This window comes from Leopardus geoffroyi, chromosome C3, assembly GCF_018350155.1.
Source record: "Leopardus geoffroyi isolate Oge1 chromosome C3, O.geoffroyi_Oge1_pat1.0, whole genome shotgun sequence".
NCBI lineage: Eukaryota > Metazoa > Chordata > Mammalia > Carnivora > Felidae > Leopardus > Leopardus geoffroyi.
In genome coordinates this window covers 52,978,014-53,005,703 of record NC_059338.1, presented here as the reverse complement: position 1 = coordinate 53,005,703, position 27,690 = coordinate 52,978,014, and the positions used below count along the sequence as shown (strand labels likewise).

Sequence of the window (27,690 nt, the reverse complement as noted above, 5' to 3'; positions counted from 1 at the left end):
GATACTATTTTACATCTACTGGGATAATAAAAAAAGACAATAACTAGTGTTGTTGAGGGTGTGGAGAAATTGAAACCCTAAAAACACTGCTGATAGCAGTGTAAAATGATGCAGCCATTTTGGAAAACATTCTTGGCATTCCTCAAAAGGTTAAATACAGAGGTATGATATGGCCTAACAATCCTACTTGTAGTTATATACCCAATAAAAATTAAAGCATATGTCTACGTAAACATTTGTACATAAATGTTTATGGTATCATTGTTCATAATAACTAAAAAGTGAAACCATTCCTCATGTCTACCAAGTGATGAATGGATAAATAAATGTGGTATATACATTCAGTGGGATATATTCAGCAATAAAAATAAAGTACTGGTACATCTGCAACATACATGACCCTTAAAAACATTATGTTGTGTGAGGAAAACAAGTCAGAAAAAACCAATTGTATGATTTTATTTATATGAAGTATCCAGAATAGGCAAATTCGTAGAGATAGCAAATAGATTAGTGGTTGTCTAGAGCTGGAGTGGGGATTTAGGGAAGTAGGGAGTGATTGCTAAGAAGTACGGGGTTTCTTTTTCGGGTAATGAAAATGTTCTAAAATTGATTTTGGTAATGGCCACACAACTGTGAATATATTAAAACCGCTGAATTAAGTACTTCAAATTATATCTCGATCTAGCTGTATACACAAAAGAAATATGCACAAATATGGTCTACTGATTTTAAACAGAGGTGTACTTGAGATTTGATGGAGAAAGGATAGTCTTTTCAGCAAATAATGCTTAGTAATTGGATATCTATTTGCAAAAAGTAAAAACAGTAAAAAAGAACCTTGAAGCGCACCTTGCCCCGTATAGAAAATTAAATCAAAATGGGTCATAGGCCTAAATGTAAGCTAAAATTATAAAAGCTATAGAAGAAAACATAGGAAATCTTTGTGACCTTTGGTTAGGCAGAGATTTCTTACATATGACACCAAGGAATGATCTATGAAAGAAAAAAACTAATAAATTTGACTTCATCAAAACTAGAAACTTTTGTTTTTCAAAAGACATTGAAAAGAATGCAAAGTTACACACTGGGAGAAAATATGTGCAAAACTCGTATCGATAAAAGACTTATATCCAGAATAAAAAAAAAATTCTCAAAACTTAATACTAAAAAAAGCCCATTTAAAAATAAGCAAAAGATCTGAACAGACAATTCACCAAAAGATATTTTGGGGGCGCTTGAGTGGCTCAGTTGGTTTAAAGTGTTTGACTCTTGATTCCAGATCAGCAGGTCATGATCTCATGGTTCGTGAGTTCAAGCCCCATGTTGGGATTCTTTCTCTCTCCCTCTCTCTCTGCTTCTCCCCTGCTCTCTCTTTTCTCTCTCTCAAAATAAGTAAATAGACTTAAAAAAAGATATTTTGGATTACAAATAAGCCTATGAAAAGATGCTAAACAACTTTAGTCATTATGGAAATACCAATTAAATCCACAATGAGATATTACTATATTACTATACGCATACTCAAGTGGCTAAAATTAAAAAAAACAAAACAAAACAAAACAATAAAACACTGATAATACCAAGAGCTGGCAAGGGTACAAAGCAACCTGTTTTGCTGGAGGAAATGCAAAATGATGCAGTTGTTTTGGAAAGTTTGACAGTTTTTTTTTTGTAAAGTTCAACACATACTTCTTAAATTACCCAGCAATTCCAATTCCACTCCTGTGTATTTACCCAAGTGAAATGAAAACCTGTATACAAATGTTTACAACATCTTTGTTCATAGTTGTCCCAGACTATAAACAATCCAAATGCTCTCCAACCTGGATCAACTAACTGGTACAATGAAATCAACTGACTGGTCAGTGGAATACTCCTGAGCAATTAAAAGAGTGAGCTACGGATACATGCAACAGCACGATAGATCTCAAATGCATTATATTAAGTGAAATATGTCAGATTCGAAAGGCTTAATACCATATCATTTCATTTATACAAGATTCTAGAGAAGCCAAAACTTTCATGATAGAAAATGTGTCAGTAAGATAAAGACAGAGAGGGAGGCAAACCATAAGAGTCTCTTAAATATAGAGAACAAACTGAGGGTTGCTGGAGGGGAGGTGGGTAGGAGATGGTCTAAATGGGTGATGGGTATTAAGGAGGGCACGTGTTGGGATGAGCACTGGGTGTTATATGTAAGTGATGAATCACTGGGTTCTACTCGGAAACCAGTACTACACTGTATGTGAACTAACTTGAATTTAAATAAATAAAGAAAAAAAGAAAATGTATCAGTAGCTGCCAAGAATTGATCATGTTGGGTGGCGTTGACTACACGGGAGCATAGGAGAGTTTTTTAATGGTTATAGTGATGACCACACAGCTATATGAATTTGTCAAAACTCACAGAACTGCGGTGTATTTTATGCTGCATAAATTGTGCCCTAAATGGGAGGAAAAAATCACAAAAAGCCAAAAACCCTGAGTATTAGTCTGGAGCATTTTAGTTGTTGAAGTACAAAATACTGCTACTGCTACATCAGAAAAACAAAAGAAGGAAAAAAGACCTAAATGCTTTTTCATGTTGTATAGTACACAGAACACATCAGAACAAATAATAAATATTAATGAAGGAAGGAAATGGGGAAAAAAGGGAGAAAGACGGGAATGAAATTTATGGCTTACGTGTAGAGTAGCTCTTTGAGGTGCATGCTTTTCATAGGTCAGTGCCTTCATAATCCCTTGTATCACGTTCCTCTCTCTTTGATTTGTGGTGTTCATTGTTGGAATCACTGTCTTGAACTCATTTTTCTGTTGTAACCCTTCAAAGTTAGGTCAAATGCACATGATCTCCATAATGTTAGTTGTCTTCCAGGTCCTTATCATCATCCCTAGAATATAGTAGGTGCTCAACGAATATTTATTGAATGAATTTTATAAATGAAAGATTCCTGACTTACAGATTTCTGTCCCTTCAAGTCTGTAAAAATTTTATGTGCTTATATTTTGGTACTTGGTTATTTCTTACATGTAATTTTTAAATAAATGTAAATTAATATATTTCCTGTTACATTATAAGTAGATTCATTTTTCTTAGGACAGTTACTTGACCACTTTATGTCTTGATAATGTCATGGTATGGTGAAGTGTTTTGACTTAAACATTTTAAAAGCATCTTTCTGGCTTTGAAGGGAAAAATAAATTATAAGAATGCAAAGACAGAAGCAGGCAGAATAGTTGGAAGACTACTGTAAATAATCCAGAAGAGAGATGATGATGTCTTATGCCAAGTTGATGGCAAAAGAGGATATGTGGTGGGGTGTGGCTACAAAATAATAGCTGACTTAAGTCTGCTTACCATGTGCCAGGTGTTATAATGGTAACCCTCAGAGGTAGAGACTATTATTATCTTTATTTTAGAGATGACAAACTAAGGTTGCAGCTACGTTAGGAAGCTAGTATAAAAATATGCTGCAGATAATGCCAGTGAGTGGGTAACTTGCTCAAGATCCCCCAGCCAGTAAGTAATTTGCCTGTGATCATGCAGTGAGTACATGACCTAGTCAGTATTTGAATCTAGACAGTCTGGCTCCAGAGCGAGAACTTTTTAAACCAAGTGGACAGGTGCCATTTCTATGATGTGGGTAGGGTACTAGGTTAGTTTTTATAGGAACATGTAGAAGTTTTAATGAGAAAGAGAATAAATTAGGAAAATTGATGCCCTTGCCAGCCTTCTAGTATGAGTTTTTTTGTTTTTTAAAGATTTGTGTATTTTTGAGAGAGAGCACAACTGGGGAAGGGGCAGAGGCCGGGCGGACAGAAGATCTGAAGCAGGCTCTGCACTGACAGCAGCAAGCCCAATGTGGAACTTGAACTCATGAACCATGAGCTCATGACCTGAGCCAAAGTCAGATGCTCAACCGACTGAGCCACCCAGGTGCCCTGCTAGTATGAGTTTAAAGAGAGACCATGAGAATGGCAGGAACCAAATTATTTTGATGACTAAATAGCAAATTGAGATCTTTGCTATATTTATAAAGTGCAAGATTGATAACTTGGTTGGAAAATACATTTATGAAGCATCTTTCTGGGGTCCAGGAGATACATAAATAAAGAAACAGCTCATACCTTTGAGGTTCATCAGCAAGAATGATAGGAATGTATACTCAGAACAGACCATTTCAGTAAATTAACTGAGACCCTGAGATTGCTTCATGTTTCTTGACCATTTTGTTGTTGTTGTTGTTTTTCTATAAAATGACAAGTCACTTAATGATTTCATCCAACTGAAAAAAAATCATCTAGTCTCTCTTAGGAACTGTACTAGAAACTGCTGATTTAAAGATGAATAAGAGATCATTCCTACTCCCAAGGAATTTGCCGTCTTGTAGAGGCATACATAGTAAAGCCTCATGTGCCCACCATCCAACTTCAGTAGTTACTGACATAGTAAAGGTAATTCTCAACAAGTATTTTAAAGGCTAAAATTGCTATGGTGTTTTTTATTATTTAGGAAGAAACTATTAGCAGAGGAACTGGTTGGGAGGTAATTTCATGGGTTGATGAGATCTTACCAAACTCATGGGCCTTATAGGGAGAGGAGGTTCCAAATGGATAAAGACTTCTGAGGTAGAATTGACAAGAGTTTCTCAGCTATAATCCAGTGTAATTTTTTTTTTTAGAAATAAAATATAATTTGTCTAAGTTATATTTTTGTACTGGACCTCAGGAAATTGAAAGAATCTGAGGAAACTATTTTTTTTAGAGAAAATCTTTTTTTTTTTTTTTTGGTAATTGTTCCAGGAGTAGAATTTAGTGCATCATCAGTTACCTATGATAGCCAGTGCTCATCCCAAAAAGTGTCCTTCTTAATGCTCCTTACCCATTTAGCCCATCCCCCCACCCAGCAGTCCTCCAGCAACCCTCAGTTTATTCTCTGTATTTAAGAGTCTCTTATGGTTTGCCTCCCTCTCTGTTTTTATCTTATTTTTCCTTCCCTTCCCTCATCTTTCTCTGTTTTGTATCTTAAATTCCTCATATGAGTGAAGTCATGTGATATTTGTCTTTCTCTGACTTGTTTTGCTTAGCATAATACCCTCTAGTTCTATCCACATTATTGTAGATAGCAAGATTTCATTCTTTTTGATTGCTGAGTAATACTCCATTGTGTGTATATACCACATCTTCTTTATTCATTCATTTGAGCTTTTTCCATACTTTGGCTATTGTTGATAGTGCTGCTATAAATTTTTAATTTTTTGAGGAACCTTCATACTGTTTTCCAGAGTGCCTGCACCAGTTTGCATTCCCACCAGCAGTGCAAAAGGGCTCTCTTTTCTCTGCATCCTTGCCAATAACTGTTGTTTCCTGAGTTAATTTTAGCCATTCTGACAGGTGTGAGGAGGTATCTCATTGTAGTTTTGATTTGTATTTCCCCGATGATGAGTGATGTTGGGCATCTTTTCATGAGTCTGTTAGCCATATGATAACTAATTTTTGGACCTTTGCAAAATGAGCTGCGTCTTCTACAGTTCAAGTATTTTAATTCTTTTAGCTTCTAATTGAGTTGTCATGACAGTTCATATGAATCATGTAAAATTTGCCTAAATGAGAGAAGTTTATATTTATTACATAAGGATTGATAAAAATCTTTAATTGCTCTTGGAATATCTTTTTTATTTTATTTAAAAATTTTTTATTGTTTATTCATTTTTAAGAGAGAGAAAGAGTGTGAGTAGGGGAGGGGCAGAGAGAGAGGGAGACACAGAATCCAAAGTAGGCTCCAGGCTCTAAGCTGTCAGCACACAGCCTGTTGCAGGGCTCGAACCCACAAACCATGAGACCATGACCTGAGCCAAAGTTGGAGGCCCAGCCGGTGAGCCACTCACGCACCCTTAAATATCTTTTTTAAACATTAGTGTTCTTTAAGAAGACTTTCAGTAAGTCTTCGGAGTACTAGTTAGGTGCTTACATGAAGTTATTTTTGTGATTTATTTAGGTAAAGCACCTGTTGTGTAAAACACGACAACTTTGCTTTGGGGATGTTTTTTTTAAGTGAGGAGACAGCCTGTATTCGTAATAACCTTATAAGTAATATATAGTTGAAAACTATATTTTGAACTTATGATACAACAGCTAGATCACTGTATTGAAATGCAGTGAAGCTTTTATGGATAAAATCAAAATTCAGTTAAATTTAATGTACCACTAGAGAGATGTAAAGGGAAAATATTTCATAGTAATTCAGAATTATCAGAAAGAAAGATAGTATGGAAAAGAAAGCTAAAAACACGTGTAAAAAGTTCAGTTGTGGAGGTCTGTTATATGAGATTGTAGTTAAGATGTCTTGAAGAAATAACTGCACAAAAATAGTGAGCTGGAATTGAGCAAGAGGGCGTTGGGGAAGAGGGAGAGGAAGAGAGGAGACATTTGTGATGGGAGGATTGGAAAATCCAAACTGGAAAGCGGTAGCAAGATTTGTGTTACGTGTTGAATATATTCAGAATAGTAATGCTGATGACTTGAGTGTTAAATTATTTTGGGAATTTAAGGAACTGGGCAGAATTATTTCTGGATAACTGCTTCTAGTTCTGAAATTGTGTGGAAGCTGCTGAGTTTTGTAAAGACTAGAAAAACATAGTGCTGACCCTGAACACTTAGGTATGGAGGTCAAATTTTGTAGCAGGAAGATTTCTTCACCAAAAAAACTGAGTGAGTGAGGTAAAAATCAGGTATTGGTTTATTAAATAAAACCATCTTCAAGCTATTCATTTTCTTTTATTAGAATATCAGAAAATTGATACAGTATTTAGTAGGCACTTTGTGTTCTTCATGGCCATACTTCTCAAAGTGGGTAAGTGTTGTCTTAATTAGTGGTCTCAGCCTAACAAAGCATTGACAAACTCCTCGGAAAACAGAGTATAAACTCAGAGGAAACCTGAACTATTAGAATCACTAAGCGTGAACAATCATAGCTTTCTTCCTTTTCACATTAACATAACGTTCCTTTTTTTCAACTGAAGAAAAGTCCTGGCAAAAACAAACAAAACAAAACCAAAAACCAAAGCAAAATATGTGCTCTTGATCTTCAGAATAAGCTTTAATCTGTCTTTTTTTTTCTTGAAGCTTTTTAAAATGTAGCTTGTTTAAGCAAAACCTAGGTTTACAGATTTAAATCTTCTCACTGTTGGGGAAAGGAGAAATCCCTATCTTGCAGTTTCAGTTCTAGCTAGTCCTTTTCCTGAGAGAACTTTTAAAACGGGTGAGGCTGCTGCCCTCACGTTCTCATATCTTCTAGCCACCTACTTCCACCGCCCTTCTGTCAAAATTGCCCTAATTCCGACAGTGACCACTCAATGTCATTCAATGGCTTGTCTTCTCATCTCTTGATTTCTTTGTGGTTTTTGTTAGAAATGAAACCTTCCCTTTAAAATTCTCTCCGGACAGTTTTAAAAGTAGAAGAAGTTCTTATATGCCCAGATAGTTTCAAGAAAAATGCCTCTTTCAAAGGTAACTAGGTGAACACATGGCAGTTCTGTGATCTTATTAAAATCGGTGAGAACGTTTGCTTTTAAAAAAGCATTTTTTTCTTAGCATTAGTAGTTGATCATATTAATTTAATTCTATAATTCTCTCATTTGTCTAAAATGTACTGAATGCCTTCTTATGTGCCAGGCACTATTCCAGGTATTGGGGTACAAAAATAAAGAAGACAGAGATTCTTGCGGAATCTCTTGTGGAGTTTATTTTTATGTATTAAAAACTACCTGATTACTGTATGTTTAGTATATATCTGCTTTATCTGTGACTTTTTGAATAATTAGATACCTGTTGTATGTAGTGCCATGGTTCAGCACAAGCAATAACTAGTTGCCTATTTCTAAGTCTCTTGATAGCTGCGGTTAATGTTTTATTAAAGTAATGTCCACATGTAGTTATTAATCAGGTAGTTTTATCAGAAATACCAAAAGCAATGATTATTTCTATAAATTGCTATTTTATATGGGCTCTCCCTGGTCATAGATGTATACTAGTAGCATTTGGCTTAATGTCCCTTAGTGCCCCTTAAGTACTAGGGTGCTGTATGCAATCTAATTGCTGTATCATTACCAGGATAATCAGTAAATTAAAGCTATTAATCATGCAGTGTTATGAGGGATCTAGTTCCTTTCAAATGTCAGTCTATAAAGATAAAGGGAGCCTAGCCTACGTTTTTAAGAGAGGAGAAAAGATTATTTTCCCATAATGTTTGGTCAGACAGAAGGCTGAGGGTCAGCTAGAAGTTGAATGTTGATTGAGTTGAATCATATTATGGTTAAGAGTTCATTAGGGATATGTGTATGCATGTGTATATATGCATGTGTAGGAAAAGATATCCCAAATATGAAATCTTACATAAATCATTACACAAAATAATCTGAACCAACATAGTATTTAATCAACCTGTTTGTCAGCAGTACTGAAAACATATCATAGTAGGACAAGCGAATATTAGGAGGCTGTTGCAATTCTAGAATGAATAGAATTGGTGACAGTGGACACAGGGAGAAGTGTGTGGAATTTGGACTTACTGGTGGATTACTAATGGATTATATGGCAGGGAGCAATGTAAACAGTAATTCCTACTTTCTTATTTGGATAGGTTGTGGTGATAGTCACTGAGATGGGATACCCTGGAAAACAAGTTTTAGGAAGAAAATATGGGCTCAGATTTGGACATGGTGATTTTGAGGAACCTTTGAGCCTCTGGAGCTCAGAACACATGGGCATGGGTGCAAACACTCAGAGATGAGAGAGTGATGAAAAGTATACCACTGAGAAAAGTGTGGAGAGCCCTTGGAACAGTTGGGAAGTTAATAGAGGAGAGGGAACAGCAGTGGGGTCTTTGGGGGGTAAGAGAGAGGGCTTTGTCATTGAAGCCAAAGGAAGCAAAGTGGTCCACAGTGAAAGGATTGAAGAATGTCCCTGGAACTTAGTGGCATGGAGAGAGGTCGTGTATTACTTCCGTGAAAACTGAGGAAAGATACAGAAGCCCTGTTGAGCTCAGCTGAGGAATGAGTGGGAGGGGAGGAAATAGAGGTAATGAGTATACAACAACTCTTTTGAGAAATTTGTTGTTGCAAAGTAGGAGACTATATGGTAGCCAGAGGATTATGTGGCATTGAAGAAAGGTTTCTTTTACATGGGACGTATAGAGTTTATTTATTTTTTCTTATTAAATTATTAATTAATTTATAGACACAGAGCACATGAACAGACGGGGAGCAGAGAGAAGAGAGAGAGAGAAAATCCCATCAGGCTCCACACGCAGCATAGGGTCTGATGTGGGGCTCTATCTCGTGACCATGAGATCATGACCTGAGCTAAAATCAAGAGTCAGATGCTTAACTGACTGAGCTACCTAGGTGCCCTGTATTGGAGTTTTAATAACTGTAGGTACACAGTAATGACTTATTGATCTCTATAGAACATGTAACATATGATATATTTAATTACTTTGAATTCTCCTTATATATTATGGGACTTAAAATTCAGATATTTGCGTTTAATTTCAGAGGAAGTGAGCTTAGACCGTTGTACACTGTTGTTTTTAGTTAACTCAGTTTTTTTACCCAAAGAGTACAGAAACTTGCTACCCTCAAACTACCAATGTTTTTCCAGTTCAAAAATATAATCAGGGGTGCCTAAGTGGCTCAGTTGGTTGAGCATCTGCCTCTTGATTTTGGCTCAGGTCATGATCCCAGGGTAGCACTCCATGCTGAGAGGGGAACCTGCTTAAGATTCTCTCTCTCCTGCCCCTCTCCTCTGTTCCCCCGTGCATGCTCACTTGCTCTCTCTCGCTCTCTCCCTCTCTCTAAAATTAAAAAATATATATATACTTAGAACCAAATAAATTGTGAAGAAGATCATTTTATGACTTATCCTGGCTCTTTTTTTTTAATTTCTTTTTTAACATTTATTTATTATTGAGAGACAGACACAGAGCGTGAGCAGGGGAGGAGCAGAGAGAGAGGGAGACACAGAATCCGAAGCAGGCTCTAGGCTCCAAGCTGTCAGCACAGAGTCCGACGTGGGGCTCGAACTCACAAACTGTAAGATCATGACCTGAGCTGAAGTCTGATGCGTAGCCGACTGAGCCACCCAGGTGCCCCTATCCTGGCTCTTTTGTGGCCTAATATTCTTTTGCTGATCTTAAACTTGGTTGGATAGTGAAGAAGAGGCAGCTGGAAGGAAGTTACAGGTGTCAGTTTACTCAGGTGTAAGTCTTCTCAAGAGTAATATGCTCAAGACATTTGTGGAGCATATTTAGCTTTGTTGCTTTTCAAAGTTAACCAAACTTATATTTTAAGTTAAGTCCATGAGAGAAATTTAAAGAATTGAAATGACTTTTTTTGGTGTATGATTATAAAAGAATTCATGATCAGTGTGAATATTTCAAATAGCATAGGAAAATAAACAGAAGTAATTTTCCTCTTAATTCTATTGCACACATATTTTGGAGTATATTCTTCTATATTCTTTTCCTATGAAGGTTGAAATCAGATTTCTAAGTAGTATGTGTTAGAGAAAGAGAGGGAGCAAGGGAGGCAGGGAGGGAGAGAGAGAATAAATATGTATTTAAAATAATACTGTATAAAATTTTGAGAGATGGAGAGAGAGAATGTGTATTTAAAATTATACCACATATACTGTTTTGAAACTTGCTTTTTTTACTCTGGTCTCTAATGTGCAGTAAATAGCATGTTAAATCATATAAGCTCTACCTCCTTTAATTTTGTTTTGCTTCAAGCCAATCAGAATTGAAAGCTTAGGTTCTCTGAACAATATAAAAGTTTGCTTTGAAGAAGCTGAAACAAAGCAGAATAGATGTAAATTTGATGGTTTATTAAAAATATTAATGGGATGAGTTTACTTGAGCTTTTGAGTCATGGCAGCTACTACAGTTTTTTCTAAAATGGCCAGATTATGACCATATGGGGAAAAAATGGGACATATTTCAGAGGAAGGGCCTCCAAAACTGAGGTCTGGGCTGGAGGTGGAAGAGTGTGTATAAGCTAGAGAAGCTGGTGACGTAGATGATGGGCCAATTTTAGAAAATGGAGATATTGATGCTATGACTTTTAAGGCTTAAACCTTGAAACTAGAGCCTGAATGTTAGACCAAACCAGTGTATGTCATCAGGGTTTGGAATCCAGATGGTTACACCAGGGTCCACTCTAAGAGATCAAAACTGAGCAACAAATACAAGTAAAGATAAAATCTGAGCAAAGAGGCATAAAACAGCTCCAGGTTCAAGCTAGGCACCAGGAGAAAATTAAGGAATGGAATTTATATTCATAAGACTGGGAAGTGCAATTCAGTTTCTTGTTCATTTGGGCGGATCATTATAGTAACACACTTTGTCATCATTGACTTCGTGATGAAAAATATTTGCCTTTGTTTCATTTCTAAACACCCTTGGAAATGGGTGTGACTGATGAGTATATGCTGCTCCCCCCAGCAAGGTGGAGCTGTGTAGGTTGTGTGGGTTTTGTAGGAAAGGACCAGGTTTTTCATGTAGGGAGTACTTTGGGTCAGGATGTAGGGGTATCCACAAGACATGATAGGCCTGCGATCCACTTTTGGCATCCCGTTTCCCCATCCCCTGTCCTACCCACGCTGTTAGCCAACTTGCCCTACATTCATGTCAGGAGATTCACATGGTTCTTTTTACGCCTTGAAATGTGTCCAGAAATATATAAGTAACACATTCATTATTTTGAATAAGTTCATAGGATGATTTTAAAAAGTAAATGAAAGGAAGTAAAAACTTTTCTTGATGGTAGAATAACATGGTTCACCAATAAAGAAGGCGGATCGGGAAAAAATGTCTAAGACATCACTGAGCTGACATTACTGTTATGATTTAATGCCCTCCCCAATTTTTCTCTTGACCCAGGCTTCCATTTTTATATAAATTCATTAGTATACTTTCTGTAACAATGGCAGTTCAGCAGTAAACACAGTATGAATGGTTCTCTTTTCTTAGGCACAATAACCTTGGTGCCCGACCAAAGGGGCTGTCAACTCTGGTGAAGAGCGGCGTCCCTGAAGCATTGAGGGCAGAGGTATGGCAGTTACTATCAGGCTGCCATGACAACCAGACAATGCTGGATAGATACCGACTTCTTATCACAAAGGTAGGAAGCTTTTTTCATATTCTTCTCACTGGACAGCATATTAAATAAATATTGTTTTCATAGGTGCAATAAGTCATAAATGTTTTGAACTTCTTTATAAACTATCAGTGTTGTGCAGCGAATAGTTCTGCCTTTTGTTCTGAGCATTTGTTGGATAGTGGATAGTGGATAGTGGCTTTCACTTTTTTGTTGAAATGGAATATATTTACATTTCAAGTGTTTTCAATTAACCTTTCTTATTATATGAGATTTATATAGTTATATTTGTACACAGTATGCTTGTACTCGAGTATAATTTTGAAATCAAATTAACTTAAAATGAAATTAAAAGGCCTCCTGTGCTTATGTAATCTTATACTTAAATGATGTAGATAGTTGCCCAGATCCCTGTTCTGTCAGGAGTCCCTGGTTCCAATGTAAATTCCTGTGCTTATGTCCAAAAAACTGATGGTAGAGCATGTACAAAGATAACCTTCAGTCCTAGAATCTCCTCATAGGTCTCACCTCCTAATTTCTTACTCTACTCTAAATCATAGATTTAAAAATCTCTATTCATAAATGAGACTTTTTTGCTAACCAAGTCTTCGTTCCTCAGGATTTATTAACTTTTCAGATTCTTTAGCCCCTCTAATTCCTTCTTCCCTTACTTCCGTTTGGGCCTCCCTCCCTTTCACAGATATTTTCTGAGTGCCCAGTATATTCAGTCCCTGCTAAATTCAGATTATAAAAAAACAACCTTTATCATTGTTTATGATTAGTGTGTTCTGCAGTGGAATGTGCGAGATGTTCCATTGATGTGTGTGTGTTGGGGGGATGTCTAAAGTTCCATTTGTATTTTTTTAAGTTGCAACACAAAGGATATTCAGCTATACTAATATTTTCTGTGCCATAGTACTGAGACTTGACTAAGTCCAGTGGCCATTTGTCCCATGTGAGTCAGGAGTGACCTGATGGAAGAAGGGGCCTTTGCACCTTGGGAAGGAATAACAGTGGTGCTCACACTCATACATGTACTTTCATGATATTAGAGTTCTTTTGCAATTTGCGTGTGCTCAAATATGTGGATTTAAAGATTGTCTAGTTTTAACTTAGCCCCCACAGGGTATATGTGTGGTTTAAAGAGATTGCTATCACAGAATGTTACATATCAAGATACTAAACAAAACAAAACAAAAACCCCACTAATGTGTCCCTTCAAGTAAGAATTAATGTGATAATGGATGACAAAGCAACTACCTCTGTAAATAAGTTCATGTTATAGAGAAGGACTTTTGAAACATTTGGCGATTTAAGCATCACTGTGTGATTTTGTCGCACTGAGAGCTGTGTGCGTTATAATAAAACTCTTATCATCTTCCTGGAATCAGAAATTCCAAATGTGTTTAAGACTTGTACAAACAGTTGCAGAAAATTTGGGACTGACTGTTAATACAAAAATATAACACCTTCTGATTTACTGATAAGAAAATTCATTTGAGAAAATGAGTGATTTCCTAACCAAATTTCAACAATATGATTGTTGGGTGGGACTGAAAAAAAAAATGGTGCTCTCTGTTTGGGTCTCTGGATCTCTAGAAGTCTTTCTCAGATACGATAACGATTAAAACTGTGACTCAAGAAAACTGATTTTGAGGCAGGTTTTCAAATTATTGTTTCATAAACTGCTAAACAAGTATGTTAACAAATAATTCCTATTGTATGATTCTGTTACATGAAATGTGCAGAATAGGCGAATGCAGAGAGGCAGGAAGTAGACTAATGATTGCTTTGGGATGGGGGTTAGAAGAATTGAGAGTGCTAACAGGTATGAGGTTGCTTTTGGGGGTGATAGAAATGTTCTGGAATTTGATAGTGGTGATGGTTGTACAACATTGTGAATTGTATACTTTAAAAAGGTGAATTTTATGTTATGTGAAGTATATCTCAGTATAAAAATTACACAAAATAAAACATTTAAAAATGACCCATGTTTAATATTGAATAATATTTTTGTGAAGCATAACTTTTTCATTGTCTTTACCTTATTTTATATCCTATCTACATTTCTATGTAGATCTATATTAGCACAAGTGCTACTGTGTGCATAATAAAAATGAGCAAAATAAGTATACATGTATTGGAAGTTTATGCCCAGAAAAGTTTTTATTAATGAAGGTGTCTGAGGAAAAATACCCAGAGACCATGTCTCTGGGTGTCAGATCACTTTTTTATCTAAAAAACAAACTATATACTTTTAATAGCTGCTTATAGAGTAGCCGCTACTGCCATATCCCTTTCTCTACTAAGAAGCTTTTAAAATTCATGTCTTTTAGGATTTCAGACTTTGGGAGCAAAATAAATAATAAGTCTCCCGTGATATTATTTATGAACTCCCAACAATGCAGTGTCTGTCATACATATGATAAAAGCTTTACCATATATGAAGCACCATGGTAATTTTGAATATACAATTTGCAGGAAGAAGTTTAAGATCAAGAGTCAGAATGACAAAAAAAATGTTTTCATTGAATAAAGTATTCTCAGATTCTTTTTTACTCTGGAACCTGGCAGTGATTTACTTTCTGCTTCTGGCAGTAGCAGACAGATACCCAGGCTTTGCCGGTTGTGGGACTTGGCACCTGCCTCTAGGTGTTCCATTCTGAATCACCTGCCTTCGTTCTATAGTTCCTGTTTCCTGCAGTTTCTTAACTTGAGAAGCAACAGCAGCCCCCTGATTCTCTGGACCGTAGTGGTGCTGGCCAACCTAAAAGTTAGCAGTAGTGTCCCCAGTGTTCTGGTCTTCCAGCTTTTCCAGTACTTAAGTACCTAAGTTCTTACATTAAATCTCTCTTTCCCTGACTAAACTCGGATATACTTGGCATATGCTTGTCACCTTGTTGTCATGCCTCTAAGGGTATGGCAAAATGGTATACTTACAATTGCAGGATTTTTTTTTTTTAAAGCAAAATGATGCAAACCAGAACCAGCTGAGGGACGAGATACATAGGGCAGAATCTGGTACTGAGAGGGTTCCAAATATGAAGCTTGCATCGTCATCAGGAACACATTATCCTTCCCACATCACTGCGTGCTAGTACGTACTTGGAAGATCACTAACCCAGGAAGCTTACCAAGCTTTGGACTCCAGAGTTTTTATGGGGTTTCGTTACATTGGCATGATTGATTGAATCATCACCCACCTAGCTGAACTCGATCTTTAGCTCTCTCTTCTCCCCTTCCCTGAAGTTGGGCTGATATCACCTGACTCAACACCTCTAACCACGTGTTTGGTTTTTCTGGCTTGGTTAGCCCCCAGTGCTGAGTCCTCTTTTTAACCTAAACCATCTAGGGGCCTACCATAAGTTGCCTCCTTAGCATAAACTATCAGAGTGTTGGAGGGGCCCACCGTGAATTAAAAAAAGACACTCCTATCATTTGGGAAATTCTAGGGGTTTAGAGGTTATCTTCCATGAGCCTGTACTGAGGCTGGACATCTCTTTGGCTAATCTGATCAAGTCTATTGCCCTTTTAAAGAGCTTTCCCTTAAACCTAAATAGCAGTTTCACTTAATCTTTTTGGCCAAAGTACTGTTACATGGCTACAATCTCCCTAGAAAGCTGGGAATTTTTTTTTTTTTTAAGGTGGTCGCAATGCTTTTCTCCTCCACCTCCCAAAATATGGGCTTAATAAGGACGAAAAGAGAAAATAGATGTTGGATAGACACTTAACCTTTCTCTGCTGCAGACAGCTGTTAATAGAGGCAATAGTTGAGGTATGTTGTGGAATAATTTATTATAAAAATTAAGCTTAGTAATTTATTTTAGGATGGCAAATGTTTAAAAATTACCACTAGAGATTGACTAACTGTATAATTTAAGGTAATATAATACATATTTCCACATTCAGTTTATACATTTATGCCTACATAAAATTTTTTTTATTTTATTTTTTACTTTTTAAAATTTACATCCAAATTAGTTAGCATATAGTGCAACAATGATTTCAGGAGTAGGTTCCTTAAGCCCCTTGCCCATTTAGCCCATCCCCCCTCCCACAACCCCTCCAGCAACCCTCAGTTTGTTCTCCATATTAATGAGTCTCTTCCGTTTTGTCCCTCTCCCTGTTTTTATATTATTTTTGTTTCTCTTCCCTTATGTTCATCTGTTTTGTCTCTTAAAGTCCCCACATGAGTGAAGTCATATGATTTTTGTCCTTCTCTAATTTCACTTAGCATAATACCCTCTAGTTCCATCCACGTAGTTGCAAATGGCAAGATTTCATTCTTTTTCTTTTTGATTTCCGGGTAATACTCCATTGTATGTATGTATGTGTGTGTGTGTATATATATATATACACACCACATTTTCTTTATCCATTCATCCATCAATGGACATCTGGGCTCTTTCCATACTTTGGCTATTGTTGATAGTACTGCTGTAAACATGGGGGTGCATGTTTCCCTTCGAAACAGCACACCTGTATTCCGCCTAGTAGTGCCATTGCTGGGTCGTAGCGTAGTTCTAGTTTCAGTTTTTTGAGGAACTTCCCTACTGTTTTCCAGAGTGGCTGCAGCAGTTTGCATTCCCACCAGCAGTGCTAAAGAGATCCTCTTTCTCTGCATCCTCGCCAACATCTATCATTGCCTGAGTTGTTAACGTTGGCCATTCTGACAGGTGTCAGGTGGTATCTCACTGTGGTTTTGATTTGTATTTCCCTGATGATGAGTGATGTGGAGCATTTTCTCATGTGTCAGTTGGCCATCTGGATGTCTTCCTTGGAAAAGTGTCTATTCAACTACATAAAATTTTTAATGTTAATTCTATTGTTGACAGTGCAATTTATCAAAAACAACATTTTCATATAAACAGTATAGAAATGTGTGGCTCCAATAATGTTCCTTTATTCAAGCTCTCAAGTTATAACATTTCTGTGGGAGGAAATACAGTGGTATTTTCAGTTCCCTTGTCTTCCTTGCTTCTAGCCAAAGATAATAAAAGATGAATGTCAATATCTTAAAAAACAATTTTGTCCTTTTTGTATGTTTACAGGTAGACATTAGGCATCAAGTGCTTATAGCCAAGAGTATATGTATGTACTTTGGTGGTGAATACATGTAAGCTTACCAGCCACTCAGTAGAAAGAAAATGAATACCCAGAGGATTATCAGTAAGAAGTGTCTCCAGTATTTGCTATTTGTTGGTCGTGGTTCAGCAGTTGGTAGTGTCTTCTTTTGGTCCAGTTAATTCTTCCTGTCTTATCAAGGAAATGGCAATACTTCAAGGTTAGTTAATGAAATGGTTCAGCTTGAACAAATAGTTGCTTTATAAAAACCCTACCAAGGACCTAATATTATGTAGGGAAGGAATGATAGAACCAGTAAAAAAATTTTATTTTAACTAGTCTCCACATCCGACATGGGGCTCGAACTCACAACCCTGAGATCAAGAGTTCCATGCTACACCGATGAGCCAGCCAGGTGCTCCAGTAATAGAAAAGTTCTAAAACACCTAACTTCAACCAACCCTTTTAGGATGGGTCTTTGCACAGTCTGTCCTAAAGTGAACTGAGGCTTCAGCCATTGCTGCTGCATGATTTCTGCCAGGGGCTGAGGGCATCGCCACTGTTGACAGATCAGTGACAGGCTCGTACCACATATTTCTGAAGTCTTAAGTTCTTTATTGCTTATAGTTGATATTTCATGTGATTCCTATGAAATTAGCATTCTTCATAATTTTGAGGTGAGAAGGATTGTGACCCTATAGGATCAAACAGAATTTAGAACTTGTGAACTGAGGATTAAATCTTAATATCTAGTTTGAGGAGCCACTGAGTAGTGATTACATTTTCACATATTAGCAACCTTTTGACATGAGGAGGTTATGTGTGTTTTAGGGCAACTTGAATTTTATGTTGTTTTACAGAACTGTATTTGTGATTTCAGTAATTACATGACACGTGTGGTATAGTTTATCCATCAAGTGTGCTGATTATCATTTGCATAACATAGCAAATGTTGGATTACAGTTCTGTGCTCTTTTGTAGAAGTGATCTGATTTGTAACACTCATACTTTACACTTTGTTAAAATCAAAACAAGCTTTTAATTTGATAAGCTTTCAGAAATAACATCATCATAAGCCATTTTCCTACCACTTGAGTTCTTGTTTTTTCCAAAGGAATATTTTCTTTAAGCAGTATCTCTCTGTGTGTATGTGTACATGCGTGCACACACACACACACACACACACACACACACACACTTTCTTTTTACAGGATTTAAGTTCTAGTGCTAGATTCAGCTAAATTTGAGTCTCACCCCTCCCATGTATTAATTTATGATCTTGAAAAGTTATCCCAACTTTCTAAGCCTCAGTTTAATCATTTATAAGGCAGAGATAGTAGTACTGACTCGAATTAAATAAGATGATAAAGTGCTGGGCACATAGTAAGTATTTGAGATTAGCTTCTACTGTTTTTACCAATATGATAATACATCATGAACATGATAACAGTTATAATGGATATTGGTGTCAGTCTATACTTCTACTTTAATATGTATGTTAGACTGCTTCCAGTCACATAATTTTCACAAGAGCGCACAATGTGAATAACAGCTGATGGAATTGAGAAGGAACCTTTTTAGAAATGTAAAGTGTCAGACATTTTTTTTTTTTTAGCCCCCTGGTTGGTGAATATCATGGAATATTTGAATCCTAAAACTTGACCTTGTAGTGGTTATATGATTTATTATTTTAGTGATTATGCGTAAAGTATATCATAACGTCAGATGATATTCTCTAAAAACCACTCCTGATGACTGTTAAGGCTACAAGGCAGATAGTAGTCTCATTCACTTATTAATTCATTTACTGCAAGTCAGGTATTACTTTCATCAACTTATTACTTCATTCATTCGGCAAGTCTTTATCGAGCATCTTTCACGGGCCAGGCTTCCTATGGTTTCTAGGGCTACGTAGGTGAAAAGAGTTCATACCCTTGATGAGTGCAGCCTAGGGAAAGCCAAGCCTGTGCATGGATAGATTGCATTTACATTATGATACAGATTATAATAGGTATCTTAATCAAGTGTGTGGAATACAGACGAGGTAGTTGCAGCTCTGTTTGGGTGAGCTGGGAAGACTTCACAAGGAAGATGATGTCTGAGGTGGGAATTCAGTGCCTGAGCAGGATAGGAGAAGGGAATGCAGTATAGGACTGGCTTATGTAATGATTCAGCCGCCAGTTAGTGACTGAGCTTGGATTGTACAGGGAGCCTTTGCAAGTGGAATCAGCATGCTCCTTTCTTTCCTCACTCCTACCCCAGTTGGCCACCTACGTCCACTATTCATGGGTCAATGCTTGTCCTCTTGTTAAATGAGAAGAATGTAATACAAGTTTGTTCTTGTTAGAATACATATGTGAAGTAAAAAACTTCAGAAAATATGTCATTTGAAAATGATATCACAAGGGAATATTAAATTGGCTTCCTAGGGTTGAAGTAGTAGAATTTTAATAAGTAATATTATAGAGCCTATTCAATAAATATTTGAGTATTTACTGTGTGCCAGGTGCTGTGCTAGGATGGTATTGCATGTTAATTTTTAGAATCCATGAACTAAAAAAGTACTATCTATTGGCTAAATGTAAAACAGTATGAACTTGCAAAGAAGAGCATGTGCTTAAACCTCTATCAGAGAGCCAAAAGGGCAGTAGTTGCAAATATTACTTTGGTAGTTGCTGCCAAAACTCTCTTTTGGAATATAAATAAAAACAGCTGTGAGACTGACCTGTTTTAAGATTCTGCAAGTTCTCTGCTTTCTTGAGCATTATCGTATGGACAGGTAAGGCTTCACTCTGTTTATTCTTGTCAGGTTGTTGGTGCTGCTCAGAGTGAAGCCTGTCTTCTGTCTGTTCTCCAGTGTATTATTGTAGCAGATGGCTTTTAATAAAACATGTAGGTAAAGAAAATGTTTTACTCTATTTCAGTGGAACATTCTATAATTATAATTACTGGACATTCTCAAGAGAAGGTATTTAAATTGGTATTTTTCTTGTGATTGAATAACATTTAGAGAATATTTAATTGAAAAGTCAAATTATGCTATCATTTATGTATTTTTTTATTTGAGAAGATTTCACAACTAAATTAAATGCTTTATATCATTTAGCCAGGTAGTTGTTTGCTTTTTGTTTACATGGTTTATTTTTTTAAAAATTCAGTACTGTTAGATAACAACTCTAGATTTCATCGAGAGGCAGGGTACTGCTTAATTACACGGCTGCTCTGTTCTCTGTCATCACCTTGTCTAGCTTTAGGAAATGAGCTTTTTGATAGAATGGGGTTATTCCAGATGGGTCTGTACCATCGGTATGTGTAAAAGCCACAGACTCTCATACTGAATGGTACATTACTGATATAGCTCTAAAATTTACAAACATTTCTCCAGAAAATTCTTAATTCTTTAAAATGTACTAACCCAACCAAAATAAGGTGGGCAAGCAGAATAAAGAATATTCACTGTGTTGTAATGTAAATGCCTTGAACACATAGTCACCAGCAGTCTTTATTAGAGGAAATCAAGAATTATTGAAAGAGGTTCTTTAAGAAATGTGTTTTCTTGTGTAGTAAGGGTGATGGTTTCTCACTATATAATTATACCTTGCTTATTACTGGTTTTTCACAGCATAATTTTTACCAAATTTTCTTTCATCTCTGAGGTCTTTCATTTTCTTTGATATATATATTGACATTGGCATGTATCAAAACTATAATTATATGTGAATCTGAGCACTGACATGTTTCTGTAAAAATTTTAAAATTATTTTCATGTACTTAAGTGCCAGTGTTCTATTTCTAGTAACAGATAGTGTTCTTGTTTATCCTTTAAACACAGTAAATAGTTTTCAGGTAAATTAAGGAACAGGTGATTTCATGTCATAGAGTTAGAGAAGTACATTGTTTTGAGGGAAGTCTTTTGAATTATTATTAAGCGTGCATCATTTAGTGGCATAAAAGCTGTATTTATAGCTTTAGAATTAAGGATAAGAGGAAAAAAGTGATATTTTTCCTAAATCATGCAAATTTTCAAGTTAGAGCATGACTCTTGGATCCCAATTTCATAACAACATTTTTTGCACAATAACTTTATTAATGTTATTTGCACTCACTTTATATTTATATTTTATTGGGTAATGTGGTATGATGAGTTTTCCTCCATGGCTTTTGCATTGATTTACTTTTCCATTCAAATTTGTTTGGTTCTGTTTACCATTAATTAGTGCCAAGGTTAAAAAAAAAAGGGGGGGGTGAGACAACAGGTATGAGCCAAGTACCAAAAATCCACCCCCAGACCCCATATTACACATTTCTTGTCATAGTTTGGTAACAGTTAACAGTTCCATTTTGTTTGATAACTTCATGAATCTTTCTCAGTTATCTTCTCTTTATCTTTTTGTGTCTCTTTATATTTGTCTCTCCATCATATCTTCCATTCTCTATTACCTGCCTCTTGTTAACTGTCCATAATGTAGCCGTGAAAGTGGTTTTCATTATTTGTTGTTTTATATTTGCTGGGTTTCATTTTCCCTGTGAATTTCTCAGATTAGCCTGCATGTTAGTTGCATGGCTTTTAGTTGATTTTTAAGACTAAGAGACTGTGTCATCATAGATAAACTGTCATTTTGTTTCTCCAAACAAAATGTACTTTGTATCCTCAGAGCCTGGCACTAGCCTTTAACATAAATACTTGTTGAATGACTACATGAAGTAAACCCTTTGGTCAGTGCCCCATGATTAGACAAAAAGGAGGGATTAATTGGTTATGACATTATAATCGAAGAATATATTAGAAGTTATGAATGTTATTTTTTTAATAGAACACTTCAGCTTGTAGACCAGAGTAGATTAATTGAAGTCTCACTTTTGCCATCACATTTTAAAAAATGTTTTATTTATTTTAGAGAGAGAGAGAGAGAGAGAGAGAGAACAAACAAGCAGGGGAGGGGCAGAGAGGGAGAGGTTGGGGACAAAGAATCCAAAGTGGTCTCTGTGCTGACAGCAGAGAACCCAATATGGGACTTGAACTCAGGAACCATGAGATAATGACCTAAGCTGAAGTCAGACAGTTAACCAACTGAGCTACCCAGGCACCTCTTTTCATCACATTTAATGAGTAGCTCTTAGGGACCAGATAAAAGACTAATCATTGAAAAGTTTTCTTCTTAATTTATTCAAATTGTTCATTATAAGATAAATAATTATTTCTTTTGAGCTTGTGGAATAGATATATAATTGTTAATATGCACAGAGACCCCAAAATATTAAATACAGTGCATCTCCTATTGCAAACTCATATCCTAGTTTCTACTTCTTTTCTCATCAGTAGAAAAAAAATAAATAAATGGAAAAGCCAAAGGACCATTGAGTAAACTTAGGATTCTTGTAGGCCTTAGAAAAATTCAGTTCCTTTGTAAAATTTCTTGAGATTCCTCAAGAAGATACTAGATGAATACTATGTTGGGGATATTACTGACAGTGCAAAAATTTTTCAGACTTTAAAGCTTTATTCCATAAACTGGCTTTTGATTTAATTAATATATTCATTCCATAGACTGTTTCAAAATAAATATTGTAATTAACTCAATATGCTGCAATTTAAAAAGAATAGTTGTACCAGAACAATTTATTATGATTCTCATTTGATTGTGTTTTTTTCTCTATTAAATCTTTACTTTTTCTAGGATTCACAATTTTATCAGTAATGCTTCTATTAAGAATACAGTAGGCTTTCCTTTTATACATACAAACTTTTTTATTCCTAATGAATGATGCATAGACTAGGTAAAAATTGCTGAAAACTTTTTTATTGCTAGGTTGGAAATTTATGGGTATGCATAGTTGAGGACTTTACTTGTTAACTACTGCCAGAATAATTGAATCATTTCTACCCTTTAAGAGCTGATCTTTGACATGTTTATTAAAACTACTTAATCTTTTAATAGATGACTAATTTTCTGAAGACAGCATTATGCAGCCTTTACCTCGATACCTGCAAAAATTATGTGAAAAGGAGCAATTCCATTTAACTCTTTAAAACTTTAGTTCTTGTTTGAAAAGTATGATGGCAATTTTTAATTAAAAACTTATCTTTAAAAAAAAGAAAGCTTATCTTAATTTTGCTACCCATCTGTCTATTTGATACTTAGATACTCTAGGTAAGGTTCCATCTCTTCATACAGATTATGTAATCACAGTCTCTGTAGCTTTCTTTACTTCATAGGGACTTCAGATCTTTGCTTTGAGGAGTTTCAAAGGTCACACCTGTGCAGTGATGATTTAGGTGTATTTACAAAATTTCTTTCTCATTTAGTCCTATGGAGCTGATCATGCAGTCAAAAGGGAAATTGATGTTTATTGCATACTATTTAAAATGAAGATTCTTCTGAGTAAAAAACTATAGAAGAATTTAAGGATTGAAGGGATTCCCTAGAGGAATTGTGTAGAAGGAGTTAATCTCTTTTTCCCCCTGGGGTTGGTGATGTATCGATAGGTATTGACCTACGGTTTTTCCAACTTATTTTTATTATGAACAGATCCTTCCCTATTAGAACAGAAAATAGATTGAGTTTGATCCTTGGGAAAAAAATGATACTTAATAGTACCGTGAGGAGAGTCATTGTTTGTCCCAGTGGCACAGTGTAGTCTTGCATTAAGTGCTCTGGGACTAATTAATCAGGAAACGACTATAATTAAAAAGGAAACTGCTCATCAGCTGCCTGCTCAGGCTATTTTACAGAAAGAAATTGGAGACTTAGCTATTTGCTATCCAGCTTCTAGCAACTTTCTTTAACTGTTTATGTCCTGGCTGAAAGGAGCGATTTAAAGATTTCTAGTGGACTTGTAGTGGTAAGCTTTGATGCTTAATGAACTTCTTTTTAGATGTAATTTACATGATAGCAATAATTTTGGGAGTTAAAATATTTTGGTTGATCTGCAAGGTTTTTAAACTTGTAATCTTACCATTTAAAAAAAATTTAGGGGCGCCTGGGTGGCACAGTCGGTTAAGCGTCCGACTTCAGTAAGGTCACGATCTCGCGGTCCGTGAGTTCGAGCCCCGCGTCGGGCTCTGGGCTGATGGCTCAGAGCCTGGAGCCTGTTTCCGATTCTGTGTCTCCCCCTGTCTCTGCCCCTCTCCCGTTCATGCTCTGTCTCTCTCTGTCCCAAAAATAAATAAACGTTGAAAAAAAATTTTTTTTTTTAAATTTAATGTTTCTTTATTTTTGAGGTTGGGGAGGGGCAGAGAGAGAGGGAGACAGAATCCAAAGGAGGCTTTGAGCTATCAATGCAAAACCCGACATGGGGCTAGAACTCAGGAACTGTGCCCAAGTTGGACGCTCAACTGACTGAGCCACCCAGGTGCCCCTTAATCTTACTATATTTTTAAAATTCTGGAACAAACCGTGCTACTTAGAAATAATCTTAGTAGATACCATTTGGGTATGTATCTAGATATATATAAATATAAAGAAACATATATATATGTCATGTGAGATCACAATGTAAATATCTGATAACTATTAGTGGATTTATTTAACTCATATTGGCATTTGTGTCAGCTTAACCATTTGGTTTAACTGAAGTCTTTTTAGAGAATTACTATGTAAGAGAGACTATTTTAATTTCACAAGATTGTGCATTATATATGTATTCTGTGTCTTGTTTCCCAGGCTTTTTTGTGTTTGTATGATGATACTATATCCAGGATATAAGATTTTTCATAATTTACCAAATAGTGATTATGAACTACTGGTAAGAACTTTTATCATTGTTCTTAATGTTGCTCTTGTTAACTTACTTCCTGTCTTTTGATATTTGTTTTAATACATATTCAGAGGTTTATTAGTTTCTAAAATGGGCAAGTAGTTGGACGCATTAGGAAGATAAGAATTAGAAAGTTACCCTCAGTAAGAATTGGAATTGCAACTTACTGTTTTTTGTATCCTTTGCACCCTTCCACCCCTACCTGCTGGCACACAGTAGATTCTGATTTTTATATTCTGATTCTTCATTTTTATGCAGATGATTTGAATTGTGGTCCTTTGGGGATCACTTTATTCTTTGCTGTTATTTCAAATAAGGTATAGCTCAAGATTCTAAATCTTGTACAAATGATTGCTGACACAACACTATCTGGCATGCTTCGCTCTGGCAACATAAGTCTTGTGATTGTGGGAGTAATTGCTTTTTAAAGGTAGATGTATTTCTGTTGAATTGTCATTTGTTAAAAAAAAAAAAAAAAAAAAAAAAAAAGGAAGACGAAGAAGAAGAAGAAAAAGTTGTTAACCCAGAAATGCTACTAACCTGTATTATGTGCTATATCTGATGGGAGCAAGACAGTGTTGGCAACAAGAAGAGTATTAAAACAGGAGCCATAACTTTCATTCGGGTTTTAGATTTCTGGGCTTCCTTTTGATTAAAGTTTTCCTTTGAACTTTGGGTATGTGGATTTGCATTAATGCTTTGCATAACTCAGTTACTCAGATGTTCATCTTATTTGAAGTATTGTCATGTGCTTATTTAATACATTAAATTTGAGAATTGATTTAGAAACATTAGTTTATCTTTTTGATTTACCTGTGGATTAGAGTGATTACAGTTAATAATAGTATTACAGTTAATGCAGAATAGTATTAATAGTAGTTAATACAGTTAATGCAGAATAGTAATAATAGTATTACAGTTAATGCAGAAATCTAAAAGTTTAAATAAATACTCAGCCCAAGGTCAAAAGGAAGAGGTATGTCAGAACCGGAAATAGAAACTAGAGTTACCTGTAATTTATCTATGATTTTTAACTCTCTTTTTAGTATTTTCCATTGAACTTCCTTGGAGCATAAAGTTACAGAGAATATTTCTTCTTTATATTGTGGTAAAACTGCAGGTTTATCAAAGTTTTCATGAATAAATAGTACCTCCAGAGACTGAAAACTAAGAGGCAAATTGCTGGCTTTCCAGAGGTAGCCTTTCCAGTGCTGAGGTCCGTTAGCACATCCATAGAACTTGTGTTTTGTCTGGGTTGCTCACCAGTGTCAGTACCGACTCTCCTTGGTACACATGTGACAGTGGATAAAAGCTGTGCATCACTCCAAAATGATGTGGAACTGATCCAGAATAGATGCTTGAATCATTTACTTTTCATAGGTAACAGATGATATTTAGATCAGTAAGGTAGTTGATATTATTTCCACTGAAACTGTGTTTTCTGGGGGCGTGGAGGTAAACTTTTTTTTTTTTTTTGAGGGAAATTTTTAATTACTGCTTTATCACCGGGTCAAGTCATGCAGTTACAAAGTAGTTAGAAATTTCTCAAAGACTGTTGTTGGTTTTGTTTTGTTTTTTAAAGCTCATTCTTACAAACATAATATCCAGTACTTCATTGGGACACTACTGTTCAAAAGGCCCTGGCCAAGTAAGCCCCAAACAAAGCACTCAACCCAAGGTTGTTTTCAGCCCACTGTTAATGAAGTTATACATAGAGTACAAGGCCTCTAAAAGAGGACACAAAGGCGAGTTGGGGCTATTGGAAAGGCTCAGAGCTGCCAACTGGACTCCAACATGGGAGCCTAAGTGGCTTTTTTCTAGGGCATTTTACTTGAATTATTGCTCAGACAACACAGTAGGTGTTTAAAAGAGAAGAATAATTAACATGATAAGGAGGTTATTCTCTTTGGACTGTATGTCATAATTATGGTTAATAAATTCAGACAGTCTTAACAAAAATAGCCTCCATCGTTTGTAGGTATGAAGATAACTTAATTTTCCATCAGGCTTTTAATTTTTGCTCGACAATAATACATGATTGATGAGCTCTAAATGAGACTGTTTTCTGTTACAAAAATACAAGCTTTTTTTCATTTATTATACTTACAGGCATTCATTCCACTGATACTGTTAATGGAACCCTATGTAGAATGATTTTGTTGCCATACGAGAGGAAAGATTCTCTAAATTCTATCTAGTTTGTACCAAATTCAGTGGTGTCTTAAGTCATTGACAGTTTTTTAATATAGGGGTCCTCTGATGGCATATTAATACTTTGAGAGAATAGTTACAAATTAAATAATGACTTTGTTTTTTTATTCTGGAGATAGAGATATTCTCTAAGAATGCATATAGCAGTGGAACATCCTTGAAACACAAGAGAAACCTATGTTTATATTGGTAGTTTTAAGGGTTCTCCAAGGATTCCAGTCTTGCTTCAGGAGCACCCCAAAGAGTCTTTAAAGGAGGGCTTAGTCCAGTAAAAAATATTGGGGCAAACCTAAATGCCAGCATTATGTCACTTTGATTCTATTAGAGTATAAACTTAGAATACAGTCTAAAGTGCCAATTCCATACCTTCCTGCAAGTCTTGATTTAATCACCAAGCAGAGTCAATACTTGATAATTTGTTCTTGGTTTGTTTACATTCAGTTTAAATTTCATTGTTGACATTTTGAGGTCAGAAACATTTTCTAGGACAGACCTCAGA

The 27,690-nt window shown here is 35.8% G+C and overlaps 1 protein-coding gene across 9 annotated transcripts in view; it reads left to right on the top strand.

Annotated features, from left to right (window-relative positions):
- RABGAP1L (RAB GTPase activating protein 1 like) overlaps nt 1–27,690 on the top strand; it is a 767,496-nt gene that overhangs the window by 221,934 nt on the left and 517,872 nt on the right. For all 9 annotated transcript variants that reach the window (XM_045452833.1, XM_045452836.1, XM_045452834.1 and 6 more), the window contains one exon: nt 12,032–12,182. In XM_045452833.1, the coding sequence (XP_045308789.1) occupies nt 12,032–12,182 (151 nt within the window). The remainder of the gene's footprint in view (nt 1–12,031; nt 12,183–27,690) is intronic.